This window comes from Pongo pygmaeus, chromosome 13 (genome assembly GCF_028885625.2).
Source record: "Pongo pygmaeus isolate AG05252 chromosome 13, NHGRI_mPonPyg2-v2.0_pri, whole genome shotgun sequence".
Classification (NCBI taxonomy): Eukaryota; Metazoa; Chordata; class Mammalia; order Primates; family Hominidae; genus Pongo; species Pongo pygmaeus.
In genome coordinates, this window is record NC_072386.2 from 125,129,643 (window position 1) to 125,150,703 (window position 21,061).

General features: G+C 62.8%; 1 protein-coding gene across 10 annotated transcripts in view; it reads left to right on the top strand.

Moving 5' to 3' along the window:
• Nucleotides 1-21,061, top strand: part of RXRA (retinoid X receptor alpha) — a 115,772-nt gene that overhangs the window by 89,101 nt on the left and 5,610 nt on the right. For all 10 annotated transcript variants that reach the window (XM_054500682.2, XM_054500690.2, XM_054500684.2 and 7 more), the window contains 5 exons: nucleotides 3,178-3,347; nucleotides 7,728-7,857; nucleotides 15,204-15,336; nucleotides 17,979-18,070; nucleotides 20,223-20,328. In XM_054500682.2, coding sequence (XP_054356657.1) covers nucleotides 3,178-3,347; nucleotides 7,728-7,857; nucleotides 15,204-15,336; nucleotides 17,979-18,070; nucleotides 20,223-20,328 — 631 coding nt within the window. The remainder of the gene's footprint in view (nucleotides 1-3,177; nucleotides 3,348-7,727; nucleotides 7,858-15,203; nucleotides 15,337-17,978; nucleotides 18,071-20,222; nucleotides 20,329-21,061) is intronic.

The following is a 21,061-nucleotide window of genomic DNA, read 5'->3' on the forward strand; positions in this document are numbered from 1 at the left end:
TGGAGGGTAAAGAGGCTCTGTGTTCACAGACACCTCCCGCCCGGCCTCCGGCGCCAGCGGAGCATGAGTCAAGCATGACTTCGTCTAGAAGGTGATTGTGCTGGCAAAGCATAAATCCCGGCCCCTCCTGCCCCCAAGCCTATAAATAAAGCGATCATATTTATAATGATGCTGGGCAGAGCTGCCAGGCCCTTCACAGCTTCAAAGTGCTTCACAAAACACTCGCTAATTAATTCTCGGCTGCCCTGGCGGAGGAGGCAGGTGCCAAGGAGCCCAGCTCCAGGCACCTGGGGAGAACTGGCAGCCAAAGCCCCTCGCTCAGGGCCACCCTTGTCTGGGGCTCCCCATGCCCTGGGGCTACCTCTGAGCAGGAGAAAATCCCTGGCACTGGGCCGGGCTGGCGCGTGGGGTGGGAGGCTCCGGTGACAGCTCTGAGCACCTCCAGGCCCCCCGTGTGCTGGCGCTTCCTCTTGGAGCCATCCTGGGGGTGGGCGCTGCCATTTTCATCTTACGGATGAGGGAGCCGAGGCACAGAGAGGTCAGGGGACTTGGCCAGGGCCACACGGCTGCTCGGGCGTGGCAGGCTAGCAGGCTCCGTGGGGCTGGGGTTGTCGGATCCCAGGGCCTGCAGCTTTAGGCTGCTCACTGTCTGGAGCGCTCAGCCCTGCCCCTTTGGCTCTCAGAGCCTCAGCTTCCCCACTGGGAAGACAGCAGTGCCAGCTGTGTCTTGGCACTGAGACTTTAGAATTCTGCCCTTGCTGCCCATCCTTAGGGTCTCAGGGACCTGGGCCAGTGGAGGTGCCAGTACCCCTCAGCTCAGATGCTGGCTGAGATCTGCGTGTGCGGGGGCTTCCTGCCCCGGGGGCTGCGCAGCGTGGGTGGGGTGGGCTCTATAGGCTCAGGACCCTGTACGGAGGGTCGTTTGTCAGTAGTGACCCCGTCCCGGATGAGCACCGCCGTCTGGAGGGCTCATGGAAGTCCCATGTGGGGGCTGACTGGAGCCTTCTGCAGCCCCTGCCAGACCCTTGCCATTTGCCCACCAGCCCTGCTCCCCATCCTGCCCCCACCCACCATCAGGTTTCCAGTAGGGCCAGGCCTGTGCATGCCGACTGCGGGGTCCCTGGCTGGCTCCTTGGCCTGGTTGGTGTGTCCTGAAGCTGGGGCTGGGCCTCCCGGCCGGAGTCTCCCTGTGTGGGCGGAAGTCCCTCACTCAAGCTAGTGGGCCATGCAGTAAACTGTTGGCACAGGGTGGCTGAGAGGGATCCACGTGGGGCTGTTACAGAGCTGTGGCTGGCATGAAGGGAACCAGGCAGGGCTGGGGACCCTGGGCCTGGGGGTGTGAAGGGAGGGGCTTGCAGAGCCCCGAGACGGCTGCTCAGTGGGAGCTGTAGCTTCAGGAGAAAGCGGCTGATACCGTGGCGGGTAGGGGCAGGGAGGGCGCCAGAGGCACAGATACGTTCTCCCACCGTTTGCCAAACCCCTCTGGAAGCCAGAGGGTGGGAGAGTGGGATGGGACATGGTCAGTCCATGGGTGGCCGGTGCCTGTGAGTACCCCAAGTGTTCTGCCCACCATCGAGACATCCTGGAGGGGCTGGGATGAGCCCCGCCACAGGCCCAGAGAGGTGGCAGCTCCAGGAAGCCCTCTGCCAGGCCATACCCTTGGGCCCTTAGGAGGGCACCATCCTAGGTCTCAGACCAGGAGGAGAAGGGGCCTGGGTCAGGGACTACCCAGCCCAGCACACTGGCAGGAGGGCACAAGGGAGGGAGGAACTGGCCCCAGGTCTGTGTCTGAGCTTGGAGGAGATACGGCGGGAGGGGCATTTCCAGGGCGAGAGTGGAGAGGCCTTGACTGGAGTAGGGGTGTGGAGCTGTGCTGGACAGAGGTGGCCGCAGGACCCCATGGTCCCTGTTGCTTTTTTGGCTCTGTGGTTTACTCACTTGGAGCAGTCATTTTCTCTCTCGGCCATAGTTTTCTCACCGGTACAATGGGGTAATGTGAGTGCCCGCCCCGTGGGGCGGTGTTGGGGTTGTTGGGTGGTGGATGGAACAGAAGAAGGAGGTGGTGGGGTTGGGGACCAGAGCCCCAGCTCAGGACTTTCAGGGAAGGGGACGTGTCTCGGGGGAACTGCCCATAAGCCAAGTGGACGCTTCTGTCCAAATTCCATCTGGGTCCTAGCCTGCCCCCCGGCACTTGGGATCCCCAGATAGGCTGACAGAGGGGCTGAGGTGGCTTCCTCAGTGTTCAAAGTGGATAGTCGAGGAAGGCAAATCCAGGTGGAGGGAAGCTGGGGGCGGGAGGAGCCTCATGCGCCTGGGCAGCCAGGGCTCATGCCTCAGGCCTCTTTGCTGAGCGCCCACCCCCAGGGCTGATGAGAGTCAGCTGACCGGAGCCCATGCCTGGTGCAGATCCTGCTGCCTGCAAGCATGGCTCTATTTTATCTTAATGCTCGGCCTCTGGTTCCCCCCGAGTGGCTGCTTCCTGGGGCAGATTGAAAGGCATCTCGGTGCCCTGCTTGGGGCATGGTCGGTGGAGCTGGGTGGGCCGTCTCTGTGTGGCCAGGGTGGGGCCGGGCGCCTGCCCTCCATTTCTGGCAGGGCCCAGTGTCCTTGGGAGGGGCGTGGGGTCTGCAGGTGCACGGTTTCCTGCTTGCCCAGGTGTCTCTGAGCCTACCCCCCACCGGATGTTCCCCTTGCCCAGGCCCTCAGCCAACATGGGTGCCCCTGTGCTGCCTCGTGAGCATGCTCTGCTCTGCTTCTGGGCCTTTGCAGGGACCGTGTCTCCAGCCTGAGCCATGATTCCTCTGCAACCTCTTCTTCCAGTCACATCGACACCTCTTCCAGGGAGGCTTCCTGGTTCTCCCTGAGTCCATAGACCGTCAGGACCTTTCTCGCCCCATGTTGGGGTCCCTGCTGCACTGTCTCCTGCCAGGCCCCAGGCAGGCTCCTGGTGTGAACATTAATTGGAATTAATGAGAGTTGGCCTCTGTTATCAGAGCACACAGCCACACGGAGGCCAGGCCTGGGGCAGAGACGGGGTCTCCATCACCCAGTGCTGGTGGGGATGCTGGTGTTGTGGGTGCGTTGGCTGGGAGCTGGCACCACCCGGCCAGGACAGCCTTCCCTGGGAGCCACTGGCCGGGCTGAGCGTGGGGCTCACCTGCGCCTCCCGGGTTGTAGCCGTGCAGGAGGAGCGGCAGCGTGGCAAGGACCGGAACGAGAATGAGGTGGAGTCGACCAGCAGCGCCAATGAGGACATGCCGGTGGAGAGGATCCTGGAGGCTGAGCTGGCCGTGGAGCCCAAGACCGAGACCTACGTGGAGGCAAACATGGGTCTAAACCCCAGCTCGGTGAGTTGCAGCCTGTGCAGGCATGGGCAGCCTCACATGCCTCAGTTTCCCTCACTCACTCACCCTCCCACCTGAGCAGCTGATGAGCCAGAGAGGTCCTGGGGGCTGCCCTGGGCCCTGTGGCTGCCTTAGCTCAGCCTCTTACACGAGGTGACCCTGTGGGCCCCTCGCCCCAGTTGGGTGGCACTCTCCTCTTCTGGCCCATGCACGGGTGGCCCACGGGGCAGGAGCCAGGGGCCAGGGGCCCTGCAGCCACATCATCCTCCTTGGCCATCTCTGCTGGGGCCTCAGCCGCCGTGTCCCCTCAGAGTTTGGCCTGTCTCGGTGCAGAGTGGCCTGTCTCGGTGCAGAGGCTGTCCCTGCTCCCTGGTGCCACTTGGAAAAGGTGTGGGAGGAGGCCAAGCCCCCAGCAAGAGGCTCTGCAGGTTGGTTCCAGGGCTGGCTCTGCCAGCAGCCGTGTGGCCCTGGGCAGGTGCCCAGCAGTCACGGTGGCTGCTGTTGACGCAGGAAGCAGCTCTGCAGCCCCCAAGCTGGTCACCCCCATGCTGACCCTCCTGCCCCCTCCCATCCCAACAGCCCCAAGGAGAGGAGGATTGGGTGGGCCGCAGCCTTGGTCCCAGGCTCTTCTCCTGGGCTGGCTCTAGCTGGCCCTGGAGGTGTTGGATTCAAGACCCCCTGGCCTCGTCCTCCTCTCCTCGCACCCTCCCTGTTACTGGCTCCCTCCCTGTGGCATCTTTGCTTCTGGCTGTGGCCTTGCCAGGGAGGGCGGCACAGGGGCGTTCTGAGCTCCTCCTACCCTAAGGCCTAGGAACCTGCGCTGCTCGGGAACCATTGCTCCCTGGTGAGCTTCTCTGGCTGGGAGACCCCACGTGTCCCAGGCCTCACTGAGGGGGTGGCTCCAGCTGTGCCCAGGATTGGGCAGGTGAGCTCCTGGCCGCCCGTGTGAAGGTTCAGGACTGTGCACTAAGCTTCATGCTGCCGGGGACCTGGGTCCAGCTGGCCCTCAGGGCCCGTGTGTCTTTCGTCGTGGTCACCGTGGTGTCCAGTCTTCATCTGTGTCTCCGTGTGGGTTTGGGGCTGGGACCAGAGCCCTGTGGCCACCGAAGACCTTGTACAGGCCGACCATGAGGTCGCCCCGACCTCTGTCCCTCTGTGGGCCCAGGCACACCAGCCTGCCCTCCGTGCTGGGTGCGCCCTGCAGGTCACTGTCTCCCCACCCATCAGGGCCTTCGTGCTTGCAGCTCCCGTGGCCTGGAGCTGGGCCCGCTGGCTCTTCCCCAGGCTTTGGTCTCAGCTGAGGTACCTCCGGCCTTCATCCGTGCCCCTGCCAGGGTGGGGACTGCCCCTGTGACGTGGGCTGAGAGCACCTGCTCTTTTTTCTGTGGTGGGCCTGGCGCTGGCCGCCACAGGGTGAGGTGTCTTCACAGGATAAGGTGTGTGCTGGGTTAATTTCTGCCCCCACGAGGCTGCTGGTGGTGGCTGTGCTGCCCCTCGCCACCAGCTTCAGTCAAGGACAGCGACCCCACCCTGCTCGTTGGCACTCACACAGGGCCGGCACCCCCACTGCTTCTGCCTGTCTGAGGGTGGGGGTCTGCTCTTGTCTGAGGCCCCATGGCTGGGTCAGGGCCGCCCTGCTTCCCTGCCCTTTCTGGATAGGACAACCCGGTGCCCCCACGTCCCCAGCTCTGCTCAGACCTCTACTCTGGCCAGGGGCTGGGGCTGCCCAGCTGCGGGGAAGGTGCATGGGACCCTGACAGTAGGCACCGTTCTTTCCGGAGAAACCCTCCCCGCGAGTGACAGGCACAGACCCACCCCCAGCCCTGGCTGGTCTGCACACCTGCCCTGCCCTGCGCCTGCCTCACCAGCCCCTCGGAGGGCAGGGGAGGGAGGGTGGCTATCAGGGTTTCATGATCCAGCAGAAAATCCAAAAGCAAGTTTGGCAGATGCACAAAGGGCTGCCAAGTTTTTATTTCGTGAAAGACATTATTTAGGGGGGAAAAGCTGCCATCTGCTCTCTCCCTCACTGCCTGAAAGTTCAGGGAGTTTAGAACCACAAAGGCAGGCAGGACTCACTGGGGATAAAGGACACATCTTCCACGGGGACGAGGTCTCTCTGTGTGCCTGCTCGCTCCCTGCTGTGTCTCATCTCACACTGAACGCTCCTCTGTGGACTGGCCTGGGTCCAACTTCCAGAACCGCTCACTGGGCCCCTTCCCTCAGATGGGCAAACTGAGGTCCAGAGAGGGGGCGACCTGCCCAGCATCACGGTCCTGGTGCCTGGTTTCTCCCCAGCACGGGGCAGGGCCTGGGCGGGTCCTGTGGACACTTCTAGGCAGGAGTAGAGCCCATCACACGCCTTCTGTTACATGAGGCATGTTGGATCTCCAGGCGAGAATGGGAGGCTCACAGAGGTTAATCCTTGCCTGAGGCCACACAGGAAGGTGGAGCCAGGTGGAGCCAGGATCCTGCACTGTCCCTCCCTACCTAGGGGACCCCCTCCAGGCCTAGCCCTGCTGGTACTGGAGCCAGAGCCTCACACCTGCCGGGAGGGTGCCTCCTTCTCCGCTCCGGCCTCCTGGCTCTCCAGCCTGCCACATTCTGCTCCCTGTGGCCGGCTGTGTACACTGCAGGCACATGACAGATGGTGACCCGTGTGCCCACTCCTGCAGAGGTCCCAGCCAGCCCAGGAGGGCTTGAGGCTCTCCTTCCTACCCATGGCACCAGCCTGTCACCTGGGCCTGCTCTGGGCCCCGTGTTGGCTTCTGAGAGTGGCCGGCCAGTGGCTGGGAAGTTCCTGGGTACAAGGATCCCCAGCAGAGCCACCTGCTACAGACACGGTGCTTGGGGCTGGTTCCCCACATCCCCCCGCCCCTGCCAGGCCTGCGTCATCCTTTCTCAGGGATGCCCTGCGGCAGATGGGCAGGCGAGAAGGACGGGCCCCTTTCAGCCCCCAGCGTGACAGAAGGAGAGGCTGAGGCTGAGAAGCTGGCCTGGCTGTGGCGGGCCTGGGGGGTGCTGGGCACAGAGCCAGGAGCCCTGTGAGTGCTGGGGGCTGTGGATGCTGCTCATGGAAGGTTTGTGGAGGAATGAGTGAGTCAGAGACCTGTGTAGACTGTGGTCAAGCCCCTTCAGCCGAGGGATCCCACCTCTCTGTACACCCCTTCTGGCTCGGGCCCCCAAGGGCTGCCCTGCCCTCTTCCGAGGGTCCTGGCGAGTCTCTGTGTCATTCCTTGGGGGCCTTCTCACTCCGCCCTCAGAGGCCTTTCCCGCCAGGCGCTGCGTTTAGGCTGCACGTCTGAGGAGCAGATGGTTTCTGTTGGTGGAAGCTCTTCAAAGGGAGGCATTTTTCTCCTTGGCGGATACCCTGAAGTGAGGGATCCCCGAATCCTGTTCACAGTTGTTATTCCTGCAGCGGCACCACTGAGGGGGCCGTCATCTGAGTTCCCATTGCTCAGGACACAGAAGGTCCATGACCCAAGCCCCACCTGCCAGGAGCTGAGGAGGGGCCTCCCCTCCTGCCCTGCTTCAGGGCCGCCTGGGTCCCCTCATCTGTGGGACTGAATGGTCCCCTTCCGGCTAGGGCTTTCCAAAGGAGACATGAATGCCACTGTCTCTGTGCCTGGGGCCTGGTGTCTCAGCCGAGGCGCCTGCCCTCCCGAGCTCCCGCATCCGTGCCTGATGGAACGTGAGAGGCCGGCCCTGTCCTCAGCATGGACCACCATGGCCATCAGAGATGAAGGCGGTTGGTCCCAGCCAGCTCCAATGCTGCCCCATATCCAGTTTCGTCTGCTCGCCGTACCTGCCTTCCAGAGCTGTGGGAGAGACTCATGTGTCCTGCTGTAACCCAGTGGCTGGAAACAACACACGTTTTATTATCTGACTGTTCCGTGGCCAGAGAACCAAAAGCAGTCTTGCCGGGCTGACGTCAAGGTGCCTGCCGGCTGGCTCCTGGAGGCTCTGCTAGGGAGTCTGCCCCGGCCTCTGCTTCTGGGGCTGCCACATTCCTTGGCTCATGGCCTCCTCCTTCACCTTCAAACCCAGCAGCCTCTCTCCCCTCGGGCCCCAGTGTCTGTGATTGCATCTCTTCCTCTGACCCTCCTGCCTCCCTCTCATAGGCCCCTTGCAATGACCCTGGGTCCCCCCAGTGGTGCAGGCCCACCTCCCAATTTCAGGCCACACCTAATCACCTCTGCCAAGCCCCACGTGCCATGCAAAGTCGCATAGTCCCGGGTTCCGGGGATTGGGACCTGGGCATCTTTAGGGGCCGTATTCAGCGTCCTGCATGGGCCCAGCATGTGGGGCAGGGCCTGGTCTGGGCTGTGTTGAGTCAGTACACTGGCTTCTGGGACTGAATGTCCTGCTCTTCTCCCTCCACTACAGCCAAACGACCCCGTCACCAACATTTGCCAAGCAGCTGACAAGCAGCTCTTCACCCTGGTGGAGTGGGCCAAGCGGATCCCACACTTCTCAGAGCTGCCCCTGGACGACCAGGTCATCCTGCTGCGGGCAGGTGAGTGGCGAGGCCTAGGCGGGGATGGGGGTGCCATGCAGATGGGACACATACCAGGACACTCCCCCCTCCGGGATACTCCCACCTCCCGGGACACACTCCCCCTTCCCGGGACACACTCCCACCTCCCAGGACACACTCCCCCCTCCCAAGACACACTCCCCCCTCCCAGGACACACTCCCCCCTCCCAGGACACTCGCCCCTCCTGGGACACTCCCACCTCCCAGGACACACTCCCCCCTCCCGGGACACACTCCCCCCTCCCAGGACACACTCCCCCTTCCCGGGACACACTCCCCCCTCCCAGGACACACTCCCCCCTCCCAGGACACTCGCCCCTCCTGGGACACTCCCACCTCCCAGGACACACTCCCCCCTCCCGGGACACTCCTACCTCCGGGGACACACTCCCCCGTCCTGGGACACTCCTACCTCCCGGGACACACTCCCACCTCCCGGGACACTCCCCTCTCCTGGGACACTCCCCTCTTCCAGGACACACTCCTACCTCCCGGGACACTCCCCCTTCCCGTCCCCGCTCCCGGGACACACTCCCCCCTCCCGGGACATACTCCTACTTCCTGGGACATTCCTCCCTCCTGGGACACACTCCCCCTTCCTGGGACACACTCCCCCTTCCTGGGACACATTCCCACCTCCCAGGACACACTCCCCCCTCCCAGGACACACTCCCACCTCCTGGGGCACTCCCCCCTCCCAGGACACTCGCCCCTCCTGGGACACTCCCCACTCCCGGGACACACTCCCCTCCCGCGACACTCCCCACGGGACACTCCCACCTCCCAGGACACTCCCCCGTCCCGGGACACACTCCTCCCTCCCGGGACACACTCCCCCCTCCCGGGACATACTCCTACTTCCTGGGACATTCCTCCCTCCTGGGACACACTCCCACCTCCTGGGACACACTCCCCCTTCCTGGGACACATTCCCACCTCCCAGGACACACTCCCCCCTCCCAGGACACACTCCCACCTCCTGGGGCACTCCCCCCTCCCAGGACACTCGCCCCTCCTGGGACACTCCCCACTCCCGGGACACACTCCCCTCCCGCGACACTCCCCATGGGACACTCCCACCTCCCAGGACACTCCCCCGTCCCGGGACACACTCCTCCCTCCCGGGACACACTCCCCCCTCCCGGGACACACTCCTCCCTCCCGGGACTCACTCCCCCCTCCCGGGACACACTCCTCCCTCCCGGGACACACTCCTCCCTCCCGGGACACACTCCCCCCTCCCGGGACACACTCCCCCCTCCCGGGACACACTCCCCCCTCCCGGGACATATTCCTACCTCCTGGGACATTCCCCCCTCCTGGGACACACTCCCACCTCCTTGGACACTTCCTGTCCCGGGACACACTCCTCCCTCCCGGGACACTCCCCCCTCCCGGGACACTCCCCACTCCCGGGACACACTCCCTCCTCCCGGGACACTCCCCCCCTCCTGGGACACTCCCTTCTTCCGGGACACACTCCTACCTCCCAGGACACTCCCCCTTCCCATCCCCCCTCCTGGGACATACTCCCCCCTCCCGGGACATACTCCTACTTCCTGGGACATTCCCCCTTCCTGGGACACACTCCCCCCTCCCGGGACACACTCCCCCCTCCCGGGACACACTCCCCCATCCCGGGACACACTCCCCCCTCCCGGGACACTCCCCGCTACCGGGACACTCGCCACTCCCGGGACACTCCCACCTCCCGGGACACTCCCAAGTCCCAGGACACTCCTCCCTCCTGTAACACTCCCCCGTCCCAGGACACACTGCTACCTCCCGGGACACACTCCCCCACCTCCCGGGACACTCCCCCGTTCCAGGACACTCCCCCGTCCCAGGACCTCCTGTGGACTCTATGGGGCTATTGGGGGAAGGGCCTGGGGCCTCAGTTTCCTTCTGTCCCTCATAAGGAGGTGTACCATGCGGGGTCTCTCAGTGGCCTTCAGAGAGGTAATGGGCTGTCAGTGGAGGTTTGGGGGCTCTGGAGAGGGAGGCTGGGTGTGTTCAAGGGGCTGCTCAGGAGGGCCACGTGCTCTTTGCCCTTCTCCTCTCACCCCAAGGCGGCAGCTCTCTTTCCATGTGGTAATGGTGATGTGCGGAGCCACTGCACAGAAATGCCTGCTCCACGCGCAACACACTCCCCGTAATGCCATGTGGCGGCCAGGACGGTGGCTGGGAGCTGAGCTTTGGGGTTTTGGGGTCAGGCTGGCAGTGGAAGCCTGGATGGGAAAGGCCCCCCCAAAGCTGGTCCCCCACCCAGTAAGGGGGTGTGAGGGGCGTGCTGGCGGGGGCTGGTTCTCGCCCAGTCAGCTGGGGTAGCTGTGAGGCCAGGCTGTTAGTGGAGTTTCCTGCTGGTGAAGCAACACGTTGGGTGCCCAGGTCTGCCCTCAGTACCCGACGATGGTGCTGGTCACTGTCCCATGTCCCCCTGGGCCCAAGAAGCCAAGCTCTCTTAGGGCCGGGTGTCCCAGCTGCCTAGAGGCCCACTTCTGCACTGTGGGCTCCGCCGCCTCAGCCTGACCGGGGAGCCTCAGCCCATAGAAGACGGCTCCTAAGTGACAAGTGGAGAAGACACAGCCAGACAGAGACGGGCTCCCTGTGAAGCAGGGAATGTTCTGGAAGTTGCTTGGGTCAGGGCTGTGACCACACAGGCTGTGTGTAGAGGGCCTGGTGCCGCCGTCTCCCTCCTGGAAGGACTCTTCTGGCCATGTTGGGCCCCGCTGGAGGAGCCAGGATAATCTCCCATCTCAAAGTCCTTGACTTAATCCCACTGGCCTCGTGTCTGGTGGGTCCTTGCCCCTCTGGGCCTGAGGCATGTGGCTGTCTGCCGTTGCGGGCTCAGACTTCTTTCAGGGTGTGGTGAGTATTCTGCCTGCCAAGGGAACCCTGCCCTTGTTTGCAGGGGCTCCCCCAGAGCCCTCGGTTCAGAGCCCCTGGCTTTGCTAGCTGCAGGCCTGACTGACCCCAGTGATCCTTGGAGAGATAGCCAAGGCTTTTGCTGAGAGAGGATGGTGCCCCCACCCCGCCCCAATCCACCAGGCTGATCCAGAGAACAGCCGGCTGCACGCAGCTCTTTTCCTGGGGGATCCCAGATGGTTGCGCGCTGGGGGCCGGGCGGAGGTCCGAGTCAGGTTGACGGCTGTGTCCGTCGCTGTATCTGTGTGGTGCCTGGCCCTGCAGTCCCATGTTCTGGCAGCTTCTGGCTCCAGCCTCAGCCTGCGTGGGGTGGTCGTGGCAGAGTGCGGTGCTGAGGGAATGGGTGCCCAGACCTGCGATTCCCACCATCGTGAGAGCCATTGGCCATGCAGGTTCAAGGCCCAAGGTCTCTGCTCACCCCGGGGAGTGTCCACCTGTGGCTCTCGGTGACACTGAGTGGAGGTGCAGTGGCCACAGCCCTGCAGGGGCCCAGAAACTGGTGGAGGATTCCAGCCAGGCTGTGGGAGGCTGATGTCACATGTGACTGCTCCTGCGGGGTAGGGCCCCTTCCTTGGGGTGGGCTCCTGCCCCACCCATCCAGGAGGCCTTCAGAAATAAAGCATTAAAATGAAGAGTTTTGGCTTGTTCCATGGAAGCTCTGAGTCACACCCTGACCCTTGTGTTTGTCAGAGGAGTAAACTGAGACAGGGCTGGGTCGCTCACAGCTTTCGGGTTCCTCCGTCCAACCTCCTTCCCAGCTGCCCCCTCATCCCAGGCTGTTGCGTTCTGAGGCTGCGTTAGCTGCTCCAGCAGGGTCGTCTGAGGGCCTGGGTTGCACAGGCACCTCCTGCGCGGGGGGCAGGGGGATGGGGGGGAAGTAGGCGGGCCTTGCTGGGCTGTGAGGGAGGGAGGGAGGGAGGGGCCAGGCTTAGGTAGCAGGCCCGAGGTCCCCTGTGGGGGACAGCATACCACTTTGCTCCCCTGGTCTTGTTAATCCTGCCCACATCTCCGGCCCCAGGACATAGGGTAAGCCAGGCTGGGCTCTTGTCACCGCCGCCCTGGGACGGGATCCCCATCACAAGCCCCATGGGGACAGCAGCCGTGACTCTGGGGGGGCCCTGCCCTGCCTCGTGAGTATGGACTCATTTAACTCCCCAGACCACCAGGAGTAGGTGTTCTCACTGTCCCTTGTGCTGAGGAAGTGGTGGCTCAGAGGTGAGACAGGAACGGGGCTGAGCCAGGTTGGAGCCCGAGGCCCCGGCTTCCCCACCTGACCCGTGACTCTGTGCTGTTCCTTCCGGAAGCGCTGTTCAGGGGTCCTGCAACCGCAGCAGAGGCCCTGAGCGTTTGGGCAGGGCCACGAGGGATCTGCAGGAGTAAGTTCCTCGGGAAGGGCCAGCCTCTTGAGTTGGAGGACATAGTGACCAAGGAAGCAGCCCCAGGCAAGACTCTTTGTCCTGCGCTTGGAGGCTGGAGTAAGACCTGGTATCCCCTGCATCGCTGAGGTCCTCCTTCTGAAAGGCCAGCGCACCCTGAACCGTTTAAAGCTGTGGCCGTGCCGGGCCCCCACATTGCAGGGCCAGGAACCCTCCTTCCTGCAGCGATGGAGCACTTAGGAAGGTGAAGACACCCCAAAGGTTACTGTAAAATGGGTTCCTCTCCCATTTTTCTCTTACGTCCAAGAAGGAGGAGGGCAGCTTACAAAGGTGTGCGGGGCAGGAGAGGAGAAATAACCGAGTGAGGACATCGGGGTGGAGGGATGGGGGACAGGGGAGCTGAGATGTAGCCGGCATGCTGGAGGGTGCAGAGAGAGACTCCGTGCTGTTCTGTCCATGTGTCTGGGGTCCTGACCTGTATCCTGTGCTGAGGGCCGCATCTCGGCTCAGCAGCGCCTTCTGACCCCAGCTGTGCAACAGGCCCCTCTGCTGGGCACACCAGAGTTTCAGAGGCGAGTCTACCCTGGTGCCTGCTGGGTGGCCTTAGGGGCTCTCGGGGCAGTGGGAGGGGAGGTGGCCACCGCTCAGGTAAACCCCCAGGCCTGCAGGATGTGAGGGAGAGAGGCAGGCCCGAGAGGCCAGGACTGGCCACGGATGGTGGGTTTGGGGCCAGTTGTGCTCCAGCCCAGCTCTTGTCCTCGGCCCCCTGGGTCCCTGCCCTTGGCCACAGGAAGTCTGTCCACACTGGGCCTGGTGTGGGGAGGGAGAGAGAGCTCTTTCCTGGGGGAACCTCTCAGCCCGGGAAAACCTGGCAGGCTAAGCTCTAGGAGAGGCAGGAGTGGGAGTGGGCCCGGGGCTCCTGTCCGAGTCTCTGTGTGATTTGGGGCAAACCCTTCCCCTCCCCGGGCCACAGATTACCCACATGTCAGATTGAGGGGGGTCTTCTAGATCAGAGTTCTCCCAAATGTGATGCTACAGACGTTTCATGGGCAAAAAAAAAAAAAAAAAAAAAAAAAAGGGTTTTGTGGTCAAAGAAAGTCTGGCTGGGCAGCGTGGAAGCTGTTTTCGTGGCTGGCTCGCCTGAGCCCTGGGACACCACTGCACGCTGTGGCCTTGGTTGTGTTTCCTAAACCCCCGCCCCAGGGAACCCCACTCTTCTTACCCCCCATCGCAACGGGCTGCCTGCTGCCACCTGGCAGGGAGAGGGGATGCGTGACAGACGGGGAGGTGCCAGTCCCGCGTCTGTGACGGTATTTCCAGCCCTGGCTTTTCCATCAGACCGCCCGTGGTGCCGTCTGCCTGCTCCCATGGTGATGGGGCACAGACCCCACCGTTCCTCCCTCATTTTGGTTCCACAGCCTGGGGCCAGTTGGGTGCCATCCCTGCCTGGTCTGTCAGCACACCTGGGCGGGGCAGCCTCGGGGGTGGGAACTCCCTCCTGGGGCCCTGGGATTACTCAGTTGTGAAATGGGGAGAATGGGGACGGTGACACCTGTCCCCGGGGTCCCCATGACGGGGCGGGTATGTGCTGGGAGGGTGTGGAAGGCCCAGCCGGAGTTGGCACGGTGGTCCCTACCAACTTCTTGCTGATCACTTACTGCCTCATGCCTCAGTTTCCCCCTCTGTAAAACAAGGTTAATGCCAGTTTTCCAGGATTACAGTTGGGATTAAGTGGGAAATTCATGACAGTGTTGGCCAGAGAGGCTGGAGCCTCTAGAGTGCTCAGGGAGTGTGGAAGGTGCTGAAGGTGACTGTGTGACTGCAGGTGATTCCACGTCACCCGGTCTCCAGGAGCTGTTAAAACAGTAGTGCGTGTGCATGCGAGGGTCCCTGACTGTGTGACTGCAGGTGATTCCACGTCACCCGGTCTCCAGGAGCCGTTAAAACAGTAGTGCGTGTGCACGCGAGGGTCCCTGACTGTGTGACTGCAGGTGATTCCACGTCACCATCTCCAGGAGCCGTTAAAACAGTAGTGCGTGTGCACGCGAGGGTCCCTGACTGTGTGACTGCAGGTGATTCCACGTCACCATCTCCAGGAGCCGTTAAAACAGTAGTGCGTGTGCACGCGAGGGTCCCTGACTGTGTGACTGCAGGTGATTCCACGTCACCATCTCCAGGAGCTGTTAAAACAGTAGTGCGTGTGCACGCGAGGGTCCCTGACTGTGTGACTGCAGGTGATTCCACGTCACCGTCTCCAGGAGCTGTTAAAACAGTAGTGCATGTGCACGCGAGGGTCCCTGTTTCTTCCTCCCCAGTGCCTGCTCTGCTTCATTTGCACTGGAACCTCATGTTGAGGGGCTGCTGTTACCTAACCACCCGCCCCAGGGAACCTCCCAATGTTGAGGGGCTGCTGTTACCTAACCACCCGCCCCCCAGGGAACCCCCACTATATTGAGGAGCTGCTGTTACCTCACCACCTGCCCCCCAGGGAACCCCCACTATGTTGAGGGGCTGCTGTTTTCTAACCTCCCCCCCGGGAACCCCCCGAAAGAGGCAGCGGCCCTCACGCACCTGCCTTCAGTTGGATAACCTGCTGTTTGGTGGCATTCCACGAAGGGCACACAGATCCCCGAGAGTTTGCTCCTGGGACCCTGCTGGCAGCAGTGGTTCTGGGGCCACCCTGGGAACATCCCTGGGTGCTCTCCCGCGTGCTCCGTGGCAGGAGTGTCCTGCACACGTGGGAGGAAGCTTCTGGGGCACATGAGTTTGTGAGCTCCTGGGTTCTACAAAGCTCAAGGGACTTTGTGTGGGACTTCTTAGGGCCTTTTGTGTGCCAGTGTGTACTGTGGAAGAGGCGTTCTCAGGAACCTGTTTTCTGTGGAACACTTCATGGGATTGGGGTTCCAGAGCCTGTCAGGAAGGGTCTGTGACATGCTGCCTCTGTGGGGTCCCACCAGGGGCTGGGGAAGGGGCGAGCCCCGTGGGGCCTGGAGACAGCCGAGTGACTGTGTGCCTCCTCCCCAGGCTGGAATGAGCTGCTCATCGCCTCCTTCTCCCACCGCTCCATCGCCGTGAAGGACGGGATCCTCCTGGCCACCGGGCTGCACGTCCACCGGAACAGCGCCCACAGCGCAGGGGTGGGCGCCATCTTTGACAGGTAGGGGTGGTCCCGAGAGGGGCGAGGGCACTTTGGTCACCTCCACCGCCAGGCCAGCTGAGTTCAGCCGCCTCGGCCCCCGTGCACGTCCTGCCTAGTATTATTTCAGTACATGAAGGGTGCACACGTGGAAAACAGAGAAAAGCACGAGGAGGAGGCTCAGAGCCCCGTGCCAGCCCTGCCTCTGGGGCATCTGTAACCACAGGGAGCACTTGGCCTATCTCCCTCCAGCTCTCCTTTTTTCACGATGCCATGTATTGATCCGTGGGAAGGAAAGCTTCATTTCTTTTTAAAGTGATTATACCATAGATGCAGTTTTGTAAAAGTCAATTCCAGTTGGCACGTCGCAGGCTGTTTGAGGCTGGCGCGGTAATGCCGTGGCAGCCCGGGGCGTGGTGCTGCCTAATGCCTGTCGCCGTGCAGGCAGGGGTGTCAGGACCGCAGTGCTTCACGCCTCCCAGTGGAGCACGGGATGCACCTCAGCCGCTTCTCAGGGGACACACTGGAGGGGCAGCACTGGCTGGAGGGCCCACCCTCGTCCGGGCCTGGGTGATCCGTGTCCATTCATGTTGCCCTCCTGGAGTGCTGGCCAACTCCGCTCTGCCAGGTGAGGCGGACAGTAGCTTCCTTGTCCCTGTCTCTGCACAGCCTTTTTTTTTTTTTTTTGAGATGGAGTCTCGCTCTGTTGCCCAGGCTAGATTGCAGTGGCGCAATCTTGGCTCACTGCAACCTCCGCCTCCCAGGTTCACACCATTCTCCTGCCTCAGCCTCCCGAGTAGCTGGGACTACAGGCGCCCGCCACCACACCCGGCTATTTTTTTTGTATTTTTAGTAGAGATGGGGTTTCACCATGTTAGCCAGGATGGTCTCGATCTCCTGACCTCGTGATCCGCCCGCCTCGGCCTCCCAAAGTGCTGGGATTACAGGTGTGAGCCACCGCGCCCGGCCTCTCTGCATAGTCTTTCTCCACGAGTCCAGAGAGCCCACACACACCAGACTGGGCCTTCTGGGGACCGGATGTCAGCTTCAGCTGGAGCAGGAAGGCTGGGGAGGGGCACTGCAGGGTCCCTTGGGCAGGGGTTTGCAGCACAGGAGCAGTGGGTGGGGAGGAGCAGGCCACCTAGAGAAGGTGGCCCCTGAAGACGAGAGCCCTAACGTTAGAGGTGAGTAGAGGCCATGCACCGGCACTTACAGGGGGATTAATGCCCCAGCAGCAATGCCCCAGGGAGTGGTTCAGGTCCCAGAGTCCCAAGGGTGATCCTGGAACTTGACCTCCATGGGATGTGCCAAGTGCAAAAGGGTTTGTGGCCGCAGATCGTGGGCAAACGCTAGTTCCGTGTCCTCGAGGGTCTTTGCTGCAGGACTTGTCAGGGCCTTTAAGAAGTTAGTGTACAGGAGGGTCCCCACGGGGGCTGCAGGGTGCAGTGTGTATTGCCCACAGAAGCTTCTTTAGTGGGGTACTGGGGATATGGCTTTGGGAAGCGAAGCCCCAGCCACTTGCCCAGCTGACAGATCCTTTGTCTGGCTGGTAGAGATGGCGATGACAGAGGTCTCAGGGTTACATTCTCTGGGGTCCCACAGCAGTGACTACAGAGGCCCCGGCATTTCCTCGCCTTTTGTGCGAGTGGAATGCAGAGTCTTTGCCCTCAGTGGCCCAGGCCTTTTTCATGCCTGCTGCCCCATCCCTCTGCAGCTGTGTGCCCCTGCCTCAGAGCAGACATCGGGGGTCCCTCCCAGCTCCTGTTCTGTCCCACCCTGTCCTCCAGCCTCCTTCAGATCTTCTCCCAGGAATCAACCAGGGCACTCCCCATTCTGCAGACCCTCAGGGCCCCCCTTGGCCCACAGGGGAGAGCCCAGGCTCCTTAGGCAACCATCCCCACCTGGTCACCTCCTTTCCCCCGCCGTGCCCCACCCTCACTTCCTGGACACAGCGGTTGAGCTTTGGGGTTGGTGGGCAGGCTGCTGAGGCTAGGGGGCCCAGGACACTGCAGAGGCCGGTGTGATTCAGAATCCAGCTGCAGGGCTGGGGCAGCTGAGTCTGAATCCAAGAACGCCCCCAGCGTCTCCATGGAGGGAGCTGGCGGGTTTTCCCCGTGTTGAGGCTGGTGGATTTTTTTCTCTGGTGACAAGAGGTGGACATGCCTCCCTCTGGCATCCCCCACCCAGGGACACCAGGCCCTGGGGAAAGGTCTCTTCCTGGACTGAAGGGAGTGGCTGGGGCTGTGGCACGGGAAGGGGCTTTGCCTCAGTGGTGCTGGGTCCACAGCTGAGGAGGGACAGTGGTGTGTCTCCCTGGGTTCCGGAGGGGTGGACTCTGTGCCCTATGTGCAGCTCCGGCTTACCTCAGCTTAGCTGTCACGAGGCCCCTCCTTAGCACCTAGGTTCCCAGAATAAAGCCCCACAGGCAGACCCTAGAGGGAGAGGAGAGGAGCCCACCCTCCGGGCAGGGCTGGGCAGGCCTGGCAGGGGCGGCACCTGGGCCTGGGTTCCAGCCCACTCCCTCTCGGGCTGTCTGGGAGTCCTTGCCTTGGCTTGGCCCATCTCAGCTGCCCTCGGGCCACGCCGGGCTCCCCAGAGGTCTTGGGTATCTGGTGAGGGCTGAGGCCTAACTGGGATGGGGCGTCTGCCCTCCTCCTCTGCAGGGTGCTGACGGAGCTCGTGTCCAAGATGCGGGACATGCAGATGGACAAGACGGAGCTGGGCTGCCTGCGTGCCATCGTCCTCTTCAACCCTGGTATGGCCTTCCTGCCTTGAGGCTCCTGGCCCCATTCTCTAGTGGGGCAGAGGTACCTGGGCCTCCTCCTGGCTGTACTTCTTGGCTCTGGCTGCATGTGGGGCCACCTCCCACGCTCCTTGAGCTCAGCGTGCTCCCCTCCCAGTGAAAGTGTGGCCACGCTGCCTTCTGCTCACCTTGAGGGCCAGCCAAGGGGGCGTGGCCCTTGGGCACATGGGGACCCAGCAAGGCACTTGTCATGAGGGGCTTGGTGGTGCCGTCTGGGCTCCGCGGTTCACAGCGTTCACCATTGTGCATCGGAATCCAGACTCCGAAAGTGGCCAGCTGTGGTTGTGAACTTCCGGTGCTGAAGTTCAGGAGCTCCTAGCCCTGCAGGCTGGGGATGGGGTGGGGATGGGTCAGGCCTGCCGGGTGTTCCAGAGGGGACCAACCTCATCCCCGAGCCTCGGGTCCAGGGTGTTTCTGGGGCTGGGCCCCTGTGTTTGAGGAGAGCAAGGCTTGGGGCTGTGGGGCTGGGGCTGGGGCTGGGCACACGCCTCCTGGCCGACAGTTCCTGGTCGACAGTGTGGCCCTTCTCCAGCCTCTGGGTTCTTGGCTTGAAAAGCCTCGTAGGTGCTACTCCTTCGACCGACAAGTGCTGACGCGTGCCTGTTTGCTCGGCTCCCTGCTGGTACGGGAGGGCCCCTTCAAGCTGCTGGGTAGGGCTTGCCTGCCTAGAGCTTGGGGTTTAGAGGGTCACGCCCACCAGCAGGCACCCCCGGCACGTGAGGGCAGGAGCACAGTTGGTCGAGGGCGCGGGCCACTTCCTCCGGGAGCTGCAAGTTAGGGCCAGGGGAGTAGGAGGCACGGAGGTGGGGTGGGCTGGTGGAGGCAGCCCAGGCAGGGCCTTGAAAGTCTTGCTAAGTCTGGGTTTTCTCTTGGGGCCACACGGAGCCAAGTCCTGAGGGGTTCCAGCCGGGAGGGAGCTGTGGGTTTCTGTGTTTGGAAACTCAGCTCATTGCCTGATGGGGCGGGCGGCTGGGATGTGGAGGGAGAGGTTTGGGGCTGCCGTGGGGCGCTCACCTGCGCCGTGGTGGAGGCAGTGGAGCCCTCTCGGCTCCTAGCCCTGACCTTCTGACCTTGCCCTCTGTCAGACCTTGCTCTGAGGGACCGGGCCGGGATGGGGATGGGCATCTTCTTGTGGGGAGAGCTTGTTTCCAGGGACATTGTATCACCCAGTCTGTGCATCCGGGCCGTAATCCTGCCAGCTCGGAGGCTGAGTCATGCCACGGCCCGGCCCGGCCCGAGGAATCCGCATTCAGGTGCTGTGTGGTCTGGTTGCTGGAGCTGGGCACCAGCGGGACCCGGCCCGGCCCGAGGAGTCCGCATTCAGGTGCTGTGTGGTCTGGTTGCTGGAGCTGGGCACCAGCGGGACCCAGCCCGGCCCAAGGAGTCCGCATTCAGGTGCTGTGTGGTCTGGTTGCTGGAGCTGGGCACCAGCGGGACCCGGCCCGGGCTTGCAGGGAGGGCGAGGAGACTGGCTGGAGCGGAGGCTGGGGGAGCCAGACATGTTGCCAAGGAGCCCCAGGACACGGGCCAAAGTGGCATTCACAGGGGGTCCCTGGGCCTTGGAGGTTTTGGTGGCTGCAATCTCAGCCTCTCTGTCCACTCTAGGCTCTTGAGCCCGGGTTCTGAGCTCAGTACTCCACAAGCACGCCGAGGATGGCTTTCCGCAGGGTCTGGGTGCTCCTGGGGGCATCAGCGGTAGCTCCCATCCGTGTTATGGGGCTGGGACCCAAGGGCAGCAGCGGCATCCATTGTCTCTCCCAGTTCCCATGGCGGCTGGAAGGAAGACAGCAGATCCCTGACACTTTATCAATGGGGAAACCGAGTCTCTGGAGGTCAAATAATTGACCCAAGGTCACATGGCTGGCAAGTGGCAGAGCCGAGCCTGGACCCAGAGCAGCCTGGCCTGGCCGTGGGTTCCACAGTCGTCCGCCTGCCACCAGGCTCTGGGGGAGCGGGTGGGGGCGTGTCCAGCGGCATCCCTCACACCACCTGCTCTGCCCATGGTGGGGCAGCCTGGGAGACCCCACACAGGCCTGGGTCCTGGGGGCAGGTGCCCGAGACACGCCCCAGCTGAGGGTTCTGACCTGTGGCCTCTTCCTTTCAGACTCCAAGGGGCTCTCGAACCCGGCTGAGGTGGAGGCGCTGAGGGAGAAGGTCTACGCATCCCTGGAGGCCTACTGCAAGCACAAGTACCCAGAGCAGCCGGGAAGGTGGGTCCCGCCCCGTCCCACACACACCCCAGACCCGGGCTCTTGTCTCCAGAGCCCCCACCCCCTGCAAGGCTGTTTTATGTGAATGAGAAGGTGGCACCCTCCCCAGCCCCAGCCCATGCCAGCAGGTCCTGAGCAGGCAGCAGGAGGTCCTCCAGGCCAGTGGGCTGTGGTGGGCACACCCCACAGGCTCACGCCGTATCCCCACTGGAAGGATTACCTCACACCTGGCGCATAGTAGGTGCTTGTCTTTGTCGAGTAGATAGATGAAGGCTGTGCTTCACCCCCCACTGCGCTCCCCTGCCAAGCAGAACCACCAGAGGCCAGGTGACACCAGCACGTAGTAGGTACTTCACAAGCGTGTGTGGAATGGATGGCCAGATGCCTACACATACTAAACGCTCTCTACAAGTGTGTACAGAATAGGTGGCCACGGCCCGAGTGCAGAGCTCATCTTTCTCCCCTGCCCGGCTGTGGGCCCTGGATTGCTGAGTCCAGAGTGCTGGGTGCACAGTAGGTGTCCAGGAAGAGAAACATTTGTGGATCCCTGTCTGGGATTCAAAGTCAGCGCTCCAGATTCTGCCTCTTCTCTCTAAAGGGGCATCTCCTGGCCTCTTGATCCTCAGACTGTGGGTGGGGGGTCAGGGGAGGTGGGGCCTCATAGGCCCCCTCGTAGGACACCCGGGCCCTCCCGCCACCAGCACATACACAGTTAACTGTGTCCCCGCTGCCT